The sequence below is a fragment of the Anolis carolinensis genome, chromosome 5 (genome assembly GCF_035594765.1).
Source record: "Anolis carolinensis isolate JA03-04 chromosome 5, rAnoCar3.1.pri, whole genome shotgun sequence".
In the NCBI taxonomy this organism is placed as follows: Eukaryota; Metazoa; Chordata; class Lepidosauria; order Squamata; family Dactyloidae; genus Anolis; species Anolis carolinensis.
In genome coordinates this window covers 124,393,103-124,405,471 of record NC_085845.1, presented here as the reverse complement: position 1 = coordinate 124,405,471, position 12,369 = coordinate 124,393,103, and the positions used below count along the sequence as shown (strand labels likewise).

At 40.4% G+C, this 12,369-nt stretch overlaps 1 protein-coding gene across 5 annotated transcripts in view; it reads left to right on the top strand.

Moving 5' to 3' along the window:
* Positions 1 to 12,369, top strand: part of arap2 (ArfGAP with RhoGAP domain, ankyrin repeat and PH domain 2) — a 198,185-nt gene that overhangs the window by 144,562 nt on the left and 41,254 nt on the right. For all 5 annotated transcript variants that reach the window (XM_062982213.1, XM_062982216.1, XM_062982214.1 and 2 more), the window contains 2 exons: positions 6,566 to 6,713; positions 12,115 to 12,183. In XM_062982213.1, the coding sequence (XP_062838283.1) occupies positions 6,566 to 6,713; positions 12,115 to 12,183 (217 nt within the window). The remainder of the gene's footprint in view (positions 1 to 6,565; positions 6,714 to 12,114; positions 12,184 to 12,369) is intronic.

Here is a 12,369-nt window from a genome sequence, read left to right as displayed (position 1 = left end):
GCTGACACCTCTGATGTGGCAATTGGGGCTATACTCATGCAACCAGTGGGAGAGCATCTCCATCCTTGTGCCTATTACTCCCGTCAACTAACAGCCCCAGAGAGAAATTACACTATTTGGGAGAAAGAACTTTTGGCCATAAAGGCCGCTTTTGAAAATTGGAGACATTGGTTGGAAGGGGCCAAATTTCCCATTGAGGTTCATACTGACCATCGTAATTTGGAACATCTAAGAACTGCCCGCAAGCTAAATCAGAGGCAGCAGCACTGGGCTTTATTCTTTGAGCGTTTTGACTTCCAGATCCATTATGTAACCCCAGCTCAGACCAAGCAAGCAGATGCTCTATCACGGAAACCAGAGTATGCTGCAGGACGCAGAGAGACCTTCGAATCCCGATTGCTGCAGCCCGAAAACTTTGCCACGCTCACAGTGGGAAACACCAAATCCACTTCAGTTGAACCGACTCCCTCTACTCCAGGACCCCTTTGTGCTCAAGAAATTAGAGCCAGTCAACAGGCGGATGCCTGGGCTCAAGATCAAATTAGCCAAGGACTACGTTTCCCTTTCTCACTTAAGGATGGGCTATTATGCTACAGAAATTATGTCTACATCCCTCCAGGACCAGGCAGAGAAAAGGCACTTCATCTGTGTCATGACTGCAAGCCAGCAGGGCATTTTGGACTTTTCAAAACCATGCACTTGATCCTACGAGATTTCTGGTGGCCCAAGATCCGCAAGGATGTGGAGAAATATGTCAATACCTGCCCGGTATGCCAGCGTTCCAAGACAAGAAGGGAGAAGCCCTCAGGGCTACTGCATCCCCTTCCTACTCCATCTCGTCCATGGGAGATAATTTCTGCGGATTTTATCACTGACCTACCACCCTCCCTTGGATATACCACGATCCTAGTGGTGGTGGACCTTTTCACCAAATTGGCCCATTTCATTCCCTGCGATGGTCTCCCCACGGCCAAAGAGACTTCAGATTTATTCCTTCAACATATTTTCCGGCTACATGGATTGCCCAAGAGTTTGGTCACTGACCGTGGATCTCAATTCACCTCTCGATTCTGGAAGGCACTGCAACAACTACTGGGCATAGACTCTCGTTTATCTTCAGCTCACCATCCCCAAACAGATGGGCAAACGGAGTGCACCAATGCCACTTTGGAACAATACCTTCGCTGTTATGTAAACTATCAACAGGACAATTGGGCGTCCCTATTACCTTTGTCAGAGTTTGCCTACAACAACGGTGTCCAGGCTTCAACCAAAGAAACCCCGTTCTTTGCAAACTACGGATTTCATCCACGTTTCTTTCCTTCTGTCATTGAAACCTCAGAAGTCCCCGCAGCGGAGGACTGGCTGCAAGAACTCACAGCGGTGCAACAACTATTGCTCCAGCAACTGGACCAAGCCAAGGAGGACTATAAACGCCACGCTGACAGTCATCGCCAGCCGGGCCCCGAAATCAAGGTAGGAGATCGGGTTCTGCTGTCCACTCGCTTTTTGCCCTCCCACCGCCCTTGCCGGAAGCTAGATGCCCGTTTCATTGGTCCCTATCCAGTGGTGGCGCAACTTAACCCCGTGACTTTCAAACTCCAACTTCCGCGCTCTATGTGCATTCATCCAGTGTTTCATCGCTCCCTGCTCCTTCCGGCGGAGGGTGTACGCCCTGATGCAGACCGCCCGGTCCCCACCCCTGTTTTGGTGGACGGGGAGGAAGAATTCGAGGTTCAGGACATTTTGGATTCTCGCTTCCACCGCCGCCGCCTTCAGTATGTCATTGACTGGGTGGGTTTTGGCCCCGAAGAATGCTCTTGGGAAAACGCTTCCACAGTCCATGCCCCCGACTTAGTCCGCCGCTTCCATCAGGCCTACCCTGCCAAGCCGTGGCCCTGCACCTCGGGAAGAGGGCCCATTTTGGAGAGGGGCCTTGAGGAGGGGGATAGTGTGATGTCTCATGGGCCATGTAGTCCCGTTCCTAGTACTATTGTGGCAGACGAAGATGAAAACTTGGGTTTCCCACCGATTCAGCCAGAATCGGAGGCCCTGCACCTGCAGGATGTTTGCCCTCAAGAAGTCAGCCAAACAAGCCTTGGGCAGAATTCTCCCCCGTTCTCTCGTAAGGATAATTATAATAGAGATAGAGGCGCTAGGGAGGCGAATCGCCGAAGCGCCAGAATCGCTGCCAGACAATTAGCTGATTAAGCCTGTTTCCCTTGGGAAATCCTAAGGAGTCATGCATCTGGACACAGTTTGGGTTTCACTTCTTGTTCCCCAGGTAAAGTGTTCCTTGGCGGGAAAACAAGATCCTATATAGGTGTTTTACCGCAAGGAGATCCTTGCGGAGTCAATTCGTCAGCTTCAGGAGTGAGATCGTGTGTGGACTACGCTACTCCAGTTCCTTGTTTCCAGGACCAAGTTCCAAGCCTGCCTTATTCCCCGGACCTCGCCACGGACCTTGTTCTAGTTCCAAGCCTGCCTTGTTCCCCGGACCTCGCCACGGACCTTGTTCTTGCTTCTTGCTTCTTGTTGCCTCGTATCAAGTCTTGTTTGCCAAGAATCTAGTTTGTTTTCCAGCCTTGTTGTCAAGCTCCATTGGACTAAAGGACCTTGTCATTTCCCCACACTTGCTCGGCAAGTGTGTGTTTCGGTTATTGGATTATAACTTTGGACTCTAATATCACATATTGGACATTGTTTTCCTGGACTATATTTGACCTTTCCTGAAAGGTCTACTTCTGAACTATATTCTTCACTTGTTCTTATTGACTTTATATATTCCTTTAATAAAGATATTAGATAGATTCTGGTCTCTGCGCATGGTTATTGGTGCTCTGCAGCCTGGGTCCTGACAGCTATCCATCATGTAGGACTTCCACCATATTTTAAATGATTTAAATGCCTTTTGTCCTCATGAAGCTAAAACTCATTAGGAATACAGTAGAATCTCACGTATCCAACATAAACGGGCCGCCAGAACGTTTGATAAGTGAATATGTTGGACAATGAGGAGAGATTAAGAAAAAGCCTATTAAACATCAAAATAGGTTATATTTTGCAAATTAAGCACCAAAACATCATGTTATACAACAAATTTGACAGAAAAAGTAGTTCATTACACATTAATGCTATGTAGTAATTACTGTATTTACGAATTTAGCACCAAAATATCACAATGCATTGAAAGCATTGACTACAAAAATGCGTTGGATAATCCAGAACATTTGGATAAGTGAGTGTTGGATAAGGGAGACTCTACTGTACTTCATTCAGACTTGTTTCACAAATAAAAATTCTGTCATCTAGCCACAGCAACCCAACTTCTCTATCTTATTTGGACTGAGTCTCAGCTTGTGATTGTCTTTTGCGACATTACACCTCTGAAGCCTTTTCTGATTTAGGAAAGGGAAACCAAAAAGAGTATCATTTGCATATGGTTTGCAAATCATCCCAAACCTCCTTATGAGTCAGTTCAGTAATTGATTCCAAACCCTATTGGACCCCACAGTATAAACCCAGGAGCAGTATTGTCCTAACACTACCTTCTGGAATGTATAAGGAACCATTCCAGAAGGTAGTGTTAGGACAATACTGCTCCTTGGCATTTATACTGTGGGGTCCACAGTATAAATGGTACAATCCACTTAAAAGGATGCCAGGATTCATAGTGTTATGAACCTAAAGGGTTCGTGTTCTTTTTGATACAGAGCATTTAGGGAATAGTGGTAGATCAATGAGGCACTTTCAGAGACCAAATTTGGTTTTAACACTTTTTATGTAACATTTATTGATCAGAAAACACATGAGAAATCACATCTAGAGAGAGCTGTCATCCATACACACATTCATCAATCCATACTTACATACATAGGCTGTTCAGAAGAAGTGATCAGGTTTTCCCAACAGGCCACAGTTCCGGAAAAGCGTACTGAATCTTTGAGTCCCCCTAGATTTTATAGCCTAAAGTTAGTCTTTCTTTGAGCGAATGTGCTGTTCTGTTTTTATGGCATGGTTTCAAAACATTCTATATCTCAGGCTATATAACGTTTGGGATACCATCTGCACACTTTATTGTCCATTGTTATTTCAAATACTCCTTACTGAACCCTTATTTTGTCTTGCCAGGTTAGATATGCCTTACTGAACCCTCACTTCATGTGCCCGGTCCGTCCCATTTCATGCTTTTTCTTTTAAGGCCTGTTTCTTCTTTTCTTCACAGGCGTTCACACAAACATTCTAGTTCCTCACATAAGGATAAAAGGCTACTGATATACGAGGGCTATCCAGAAAGTAGGCTACGTTTTGGATTTTAAAAAGATCAAAGTATAGGATAAATCATTTACCATATGCAGCTGAAAGACACATCCCAAAACTACAATCTCATGTAATCCCCATTTAAATTTAGCCACGTTTCTTATAGATAAATGAGTTTGAAAAGTACTGCACCAGTAAATTCTCCACTTGTGTCATCAGCTCTTCCCCCTTCTCCCTTCCTGCAGAGTAGCCAAAACGCTACGCTGCCAGCCACGCCCCATTGTTGGAAACGGAGGAGAGAGGCGGAAAATTTACTGGTGCAGTACTTTTCAAACTTATTTATCTATAAGAAACGTGGCTAAATTTAAATTGGGATTACATGAGATTGTAGTTTTGGGATGTGTCTTTCAGCTGCATATGGTAAATGATTTATCCTATACTTTGATCTTTTCAAAATCCAAAACGTAGCCTACTTTCTGGATAGCCCTCGTATCATTGTGAATCAACATAGTGGCTCCTTTCTTGTTTCTCTACCAATGTCAGTACAGTCCTGCACACTTCCATGAGCCACCAGTAGTTAGAATAACTTGCCCAGTTCCACCTAGTACGTTCCTGTGGCTGAGTGGGGATTTGAACTGTGGTCTTCATGGTGAAGTCTTCTGCTCAAACCATTATATAATGCTGGCACTTCTTGTGCTACTTTTCCAATACAATTAAATCTATTTGCCAGACACTTCAATGGGTCAAATAGTTTTTCCTGTATTTTTCTTATGACCTCTCCACAGCATCTGACTTATTGCTACTTGAAACAATCTTGGGTAATATGCCTGCCTGAACCTTTGTTGTTTAGATCTAACATGTTACTATAATAATAATAATAATAATAATAATAATAATAATAATAATAATAACAACAACAACAACAACAACAACAACAACAACAACAACAACAACATTATGATCTGCCAACTGCAAAAGGCCACCCTGCTGGGATCTGGATGCATCATACATCACACAGTCCTAGACACTTGGGAAGTGTTCGACTTGTGATTTTGTGATATGAAATCCAGCATATCTATCTTGTTTGCTGTGTCATACAATATAATAATAATAACAACCCTAACAACAGGAAAAACTCAGCCGCTATCAGGACCTCAAGATTGAATTTCAAAGACTCTGGCAGAAACCAGTGCAGGTGGTCCCGGTGGTGATCGGCACACTGGGTGCTGTGCCAATAGATCTCAGCCGGCATTTGGAAACAATAGGCATTGACAAAATTACGATCTGCCAACTGCAAAAGGCCACCCTACTGGGATCTGCATGCATCATCCGAAAATACATCACACAGTCCTAGACACTTGGGAAGTGTTCGACTTGTGGTTTTGTGATACGAAATCCAGCATATCTATCTTGTTTGCTGTGTCATAAAATAATAATAATAATAATAATAATAATAATAATAATAATAATAATAATAATAATTTATTTTTGTACCCCGCCTCCATCTCCCTGAAGGGACTCAGAGCAGTTTACATGGGGCCAAGCCTGGGTAAAAGCAGCAAACCAAAATAAAACACATCAAAGAGTACAGACACAAATATAAAAATTTTGCAACAATTGACATAATAAAATTCAAAATGATAACCATAGTAAACATGAATTCGGCCCCGAATAAAAGTAATAGGAACGGACTGGGCAAGGTGCATTGAGTGCGTATTGTGAACACGAGGTAGTGAAATAAGTGCTACAATCAATGAGAGAGCAACTTGGAGTGGGGTGAACCCTGTGGCTGTATCAACTAATAAATCCAGATAAAGTGCATCAGATAAGGAAATGGTTGGAGGTACTAGCAGTGAAAGATCCCACTGAGAGAGCTGCTCTGGATTTAATTGTTGCTTGGGATGCAGCACATGATACAACATATGCATATATACCACACTGTGGAGCTAGATGCTATTCAAATGGAATATTCCATTTCTAATAATATAACTTCAATTTTATCAGTGCAATCTATTTTACCACATGAAGCCAATGGGGTTTAGACTTGGTGTGATTCAGCATAAGTGGTTCATATGCTGGAGGAGCATGCCAAAATACTTTATTAGGGATAAGAAAAATAATTTGTTCATGTAAAAGCAAACAGCTCCATGAGTTTGTGAGCTAGAATGCATCATTTCATTTTAATGGAAGTCTTCTAATGAGATAAGCTTTCCTGTTGACAATGCATACTACAGCATAGGAGTTTGCATTTCTACAGACTTATGACTGCTGTAGAATTCTAAATGGATATATTAACTTTAAACAGGGTTCAGAAGTGTTCTGAAATCAATCACATGGATCCTCACAATCTTGCAATGGCATTTTCATCATGCGTGTTTCAAACTAAAGGGCAAACCAGTGAAGAAGTCGATGTAATTGAAGACCTGATTATAAATTATGTGCATCTCTTTGATGTAAGTACCCAGCATTTTTATCAGATTTGTCCAGTAATACAATTTGGAAAAGGGTTGAAAACGCAAATGTGATCTCATGGAACATTTTCTCTTTGTTCAGTGGAGGTTGTGATTTGCACTCTTGTTTCGCAGTCTTGAAGGATTGTGATTCCACATTTCACATTAAACAGTAGACACTGAAAAAGCTAAAGCTATACTTTCAGTTTGCTATGAGTTTTTCCAGCCCTTTAGAAATCCCATGGTATTCAACTGAAAGCCTAAGTTAGCAGTATTCATAGGGTTTTTAAAAAACATCTTTTGCTTTTGCTTTTATCAGCTGGCATTCTGCTACTGAGATACACATGCATAAGTCACACTACACAATTCTTGCACCATAGCATAACATATATATTCTACTGACAGTAGCAGGATTGGAATGGGCATAGAGCAACATTGTGCATTGTGTTTATGCACTGCCCACTGACTGTGTTTGCAGATTATGACTGTGCATTGCAGTTGCACTCAGAAATTGGCATATGTAGTGCAACGCTATTTTTCTCCATGGGTTTACAGTGTGCTGGTGCAGTATATCTCTTCATGCAATTATTTACACTAGTCTGGGGGCATGTTGGATTGCAACCTATATCTGTCAATGTAAATAAAACTTAAATTTGCATAAGTATAAAATAATGTTCATTTCCAACAAGAAGCTTCCAAAGCAGGGGTCCCCAAACTTTTTAAACAGGGGGCCAGTTCACGATCCTTCAGACCATTGGAGGGCCAGACTATAGTTGGCCACCGAGCAATTAATAATAATAATAATAATAATAATAATAATAATAATAATAATAATAATAACAATAATAATAACAATAATAATAAATAAGAGGGTTGGAAGAGACCCTTTGGGCAATTGAGTCAAATCCCCCTTTGTCTTTGTGCACCGAAAGCACAAGCAAAGCACCCCTGACAGATGGCCACCCAGCCTCAATGTTAATAATAATAATAATAAGGTTTGGAACAGACCCCTTGGGCCATTTAGTCCAACCCCCTTCTGCCTTTGTGCACCAAAAGCAGAAGCAAAGCACCCCTGACAGATGGCCTCCCAGCCTTAATAATAATACTAATAATAATAATAATAATAATAATAATAATAATAATAATAATAATAATGGTTGTAAGAGAAGAAGGGACCCCTTGGGTCATTTAGCCCAACCCCCTTCTGCCCTTGTGCCGTGGGGACCGGATAAATGTCTTCGATGGGCCGCATCCGGCCCCCGGGCCTTAGTTTGGGGACTCCTGTTCCAAAGCATAAATAGCAGTAGGGAGAACAATGGAGGGGACATATCTGTTTACAGTTGAGGTTCTATTTGATAGCTGCTCAAGATATGAGGTTTAAGGCTTGGTTTCTGAAAGTGTATTAATTACATTGTACCGCATATACTCGAGTATAAGCCGACACAAATATAAGCTGAGGCACCCAGTTTTACCACAAAAAACTGGGAAAACTTATTGACTTGAGTATAAGAGGAGGATGGGAAATGCAGCAGCTACTGGTAAATTTCAAAAAATAAAAATACATACAGTAGAGTCTCACTTATCCAACATAAATGAGCCGGCAGAATGTTGGATAAGTGAATATGTTGGATAATAAGGAGGCATTAAGGAAAAGCCTATTAAACATCAAATTAGGTTATGATTTTACAAATTAAGCACCAAAACATCATGTTATACAACAAATTTGACAGAAAAAGTAGTTCAATATGCAGTAATGCTATGTAGTAATTACTGTATTTACAAATTTAGCACCAAAATATCATGATCTATTGAAAACATTGACTACAAAAATGCATTGGATAATCAAGAATGTTGGATAAGCGAGTGTTGGATAATTGAGACTCTACTGTACCAATAAAATTACATTAATTGAGACATCAGTAGGTTAAATGTTTTTGAATATTTACATAAAACTGTAATTTAAGATAAGATTGTCCAACTCTGATTACCTATATATTTGAGTATAAGCTGACCAGGACTCTCATCAAGTATAAGCTATGGGGGGCTTTTTCACCCCTAAAAAGGGTTAAAAAAAACTTGACTTAAAAATTAGGTATATAGATATGATGCTCTCAAGTGTATTTTTCAAAATAGCATATGTAGGTGTATGCAATAGAACAGTATCAATTCCCATCATAAATACATTATTGTGAACACCAGCACTAGCTTGTTTATTTCATTTTTAAAAATGTAATCACATTTTATTGTGATATAACCCTCAGGTTGTCTCACTGTAAAATTTGCAACGAACAACTATTATTCCTGATAAAATTTGTTAATTCCCTTTATTCCAGCCCAGCACTCAAATTGACATACAACCCATAGAAGCCATAAAACAACAATAAAAATATCAACAGCAGCAATAAAACTGTATAAAACCCCTAACAGTTGAAATACCTGCACATCGAGTTTAAATGCCTGGGAGAATAATCAAATTCATTCTGTACCTTAATTTTATCAATGAGATAACCTAGCACACTGTATTAATGGTCAAGCAGAAACATTAAAATGCAAGATCATAATAAAATGCCAGCAGTAAAAATCAAATGCAAGGTGCATAGACTGCTTCCATGGCTTTTCATAATTCCCATTTGTTTTAATGGGATATCTTCAAGTGAATTCCCCAGTACACGTGTATCAAATGTAAGGCCTGCCATGTCATTTTATGTGGCCCACAAGGCTTGTCAATGTCAGAACAACACAATTACATTTATACAATTTTACAATTACAACTAGTCCTTTGAAGGCAACTAGTCCTTTGAAGGTGCTTGATGAAAATGAGTTTGATGTCCCAGCCCTAATGAGTACTTCTGAAATTGGTAAGAGAGGCAGCCAAAGTGATTTTTCAGTTTTAAGGGGATGATGTTGTTGTTATGCTATATGAATGTAGCTATATTTTCTCCCAGAAAGGTTAAGGTTATCATATGCTGTATATACTCGAGTATAAGCCTAGTTTTTCAGCCCTTTTTAAGGCTGAAAAAGCTCCCCTCGGCTTATACTCGAGTGAGGGTCCTGGCCGGCTCCTATTCAGGTCAGCTTATACTTGAGTATATAGGTATTCAGAGTTGGACAGTCTTATCTTATTAAAGTCTTATTATCTTAAATTACAGTTTTATATAAATATTCAAAAACATTTAATGTACTGATGCCTCAAATAATGCAATTTTATTAATATCTATTTTTAATTTTTAATTTGACCCATAGCTGCTGCATTTCCCACCCTCGTCTTATACTCGAGTCAATAAGTTTTCCCAGTTTTTGTGGTAAAATTAGGTGCCTTGGCTTATATTTGGGTCGGCTTATACTCGAGTATATATGGTATGTTAGTAGCTCATTACACCTGGAGGTGGTATTCTCTAACTTCCTCCATAGGGACCAAATCTACTTGTCCAAACGTATCTCCTCCTACAAACCAGTAAGATCACTAAGATCATCTGGAGAGGCCCTGCTCTCGGTCCCACCTGCCTCACAGGCACGGCTGGTAGGAATGAGGGATGGGGCCTTCTCGGTGGTGGCTCCCCAGCTGTGGAACACCCTCCCTGGAGATATCCGACAGGCTCCTACCCTGCTGGGATTCAGAAGGGCTGTGAAAACATGGTTATGTGCCCAAGCTTTTGACGGATAAATGACAAAGTTGACATGGCCTGATTTAAGGATGAAGCATGAGGATCTCGGATGAATGGAATTAATTATATATACGTTTTTAAGGTTTTTATAATGTGTTTTAACAATGTTATTAATGGAATTGTTTATATTGTTTTGTTTTTATGATTGCATTTTGGGCATTAAATTTTGCCAATTTTTGTAAGCCACCCTGAGTCCCCTCGGGTGAGAAGGGCGGGGTATGAATGTTGTAAATAAATAAATATCCCTTCTCTGACCTACCATAGAGTCACTACAGCTTCCCCATGGCTATTCTGTGCCTGCTAAAGAGCAGTGAGTGGATGGGAGAAATGTCTAGCTATATCAACATAACCAACTGCAAAATGATCACATTATCTGCTGAGACTTCTGGAGAATCTCCACTAACTTCAGTGGATGATCTAATTACTTTGCCTTTAGCTATGAGTATATAGCCGTTGACTTCTGCAATTGCCATGAGGCACAGAATGGCTGTGGACAGGGAGCTGCAACAACTCTGTGAGAGGTCAAGGAATGGGTGAATTGCTAGTGATAATACAGTTTCACTTGCAGAACTACTCTGTATGTTGGATCATGCAATATTGTGACTGTGTCAAGTGTGGAATGACAATCATGGGAGCTTGGCTCACACTTTTCTTTTTCAGAGAAGGCATATCCTCATTGGATGCCCTTACATATTGATCCTCCTTGTTTTGACAAGTGAATGGAGTGATAACCAAGCGTTTAGGTTTTGTTGTGATTTCTGCCATATAGGCATAGCTAGACGATTATGAAAATAATCAAAACTTGCACTAGACTATGCTTATTTGATGGGGCTGACACTTCATGCTAGCCCATTATATGGTAACACTTCCTTGCTAGCGTGTTTCCTTTTCTGCTGAAAAGCTAAAGGTTGCATTTCAGCTGGATCAACACACTCTGTTAAAGCTGTGTGAGTCATCACTTGAGAAGTAAGCATTGCTAAGTTTCATGAGCTGTGTTCTGATACCATTATGCATAGAAATGCAGCTGTTCCCCATAGCCAATAATGTGTGGGAGTGTGACTTCTTTGTTTATTTTGGATGTCTATTTTATAGCAGAATTTGTAGTCATGGATTTGGCTTTTGGGCCACACTTAGTGATAAAATACAGGCCTTCTATGCTTAAGGTCTGAGGTTCAGTGTCTTGCATCTACATTTTTGTCTTTTTTAAATATATATTTATTTTAAGAATACCCACACCAGCATGGGTGTGATAATAGTTGCAAAGCTTTTCTGACCTCTCTGTATGATTTTCAGCCTGGAAAAAATCAAGAAGCATTTGCAGATGGAACTGTCTGAGTTAGACCATCACTGCAATTTCTTTATTTGTAAGAAGAATTAAAGATTTGAATTTTTCTTCTGTATGACAAAGTGATGAATTAGATTTTGTGACCACAGGTCACAGAATGCTGGCCTCCAAGTGTAGTTCAATGGGAAAAAAATAGAAAGACACCAAGCAGAGAAAAAGAAGGGAGAACAAATCTAAATGTCCAAAATCATTTTCTGAACAAGTTTGCACACTAAATATTACATTTGTTTGTGCCTAAGATGTCCCTGAAGAAATGTTTCTTTCAGATTTGGGTTCCTTTCGCATTTCCATATGTTTCCGAGACATGTAGACCAATTGTCATATCTGTTTGTTGAAAAAAAAATGTGGATGCCCATCTTGTAACATCATTGTGATATTACTTCTTTATGAACAGGTACATGAAGATCAAGTGAGACAAATGGATATTGAGAATAGCTTTATTACCAAATGGAAGGATACTCAAGTGAGTAATGATTATTCCTTTCTTCTTTGAGAAGTAGATACCGGGGAGGGGAGTGCAGTGGGAAGGTAGATTCCATTCCAGCTACACTTTCTGTTTTCACTGTAGGATTTACTGCATTGGACACAACCTTAAGGCCTAAGTGTTATGGCTTGACGCTGCGATGTATTAAGAGTCAAGAGTCAAGAC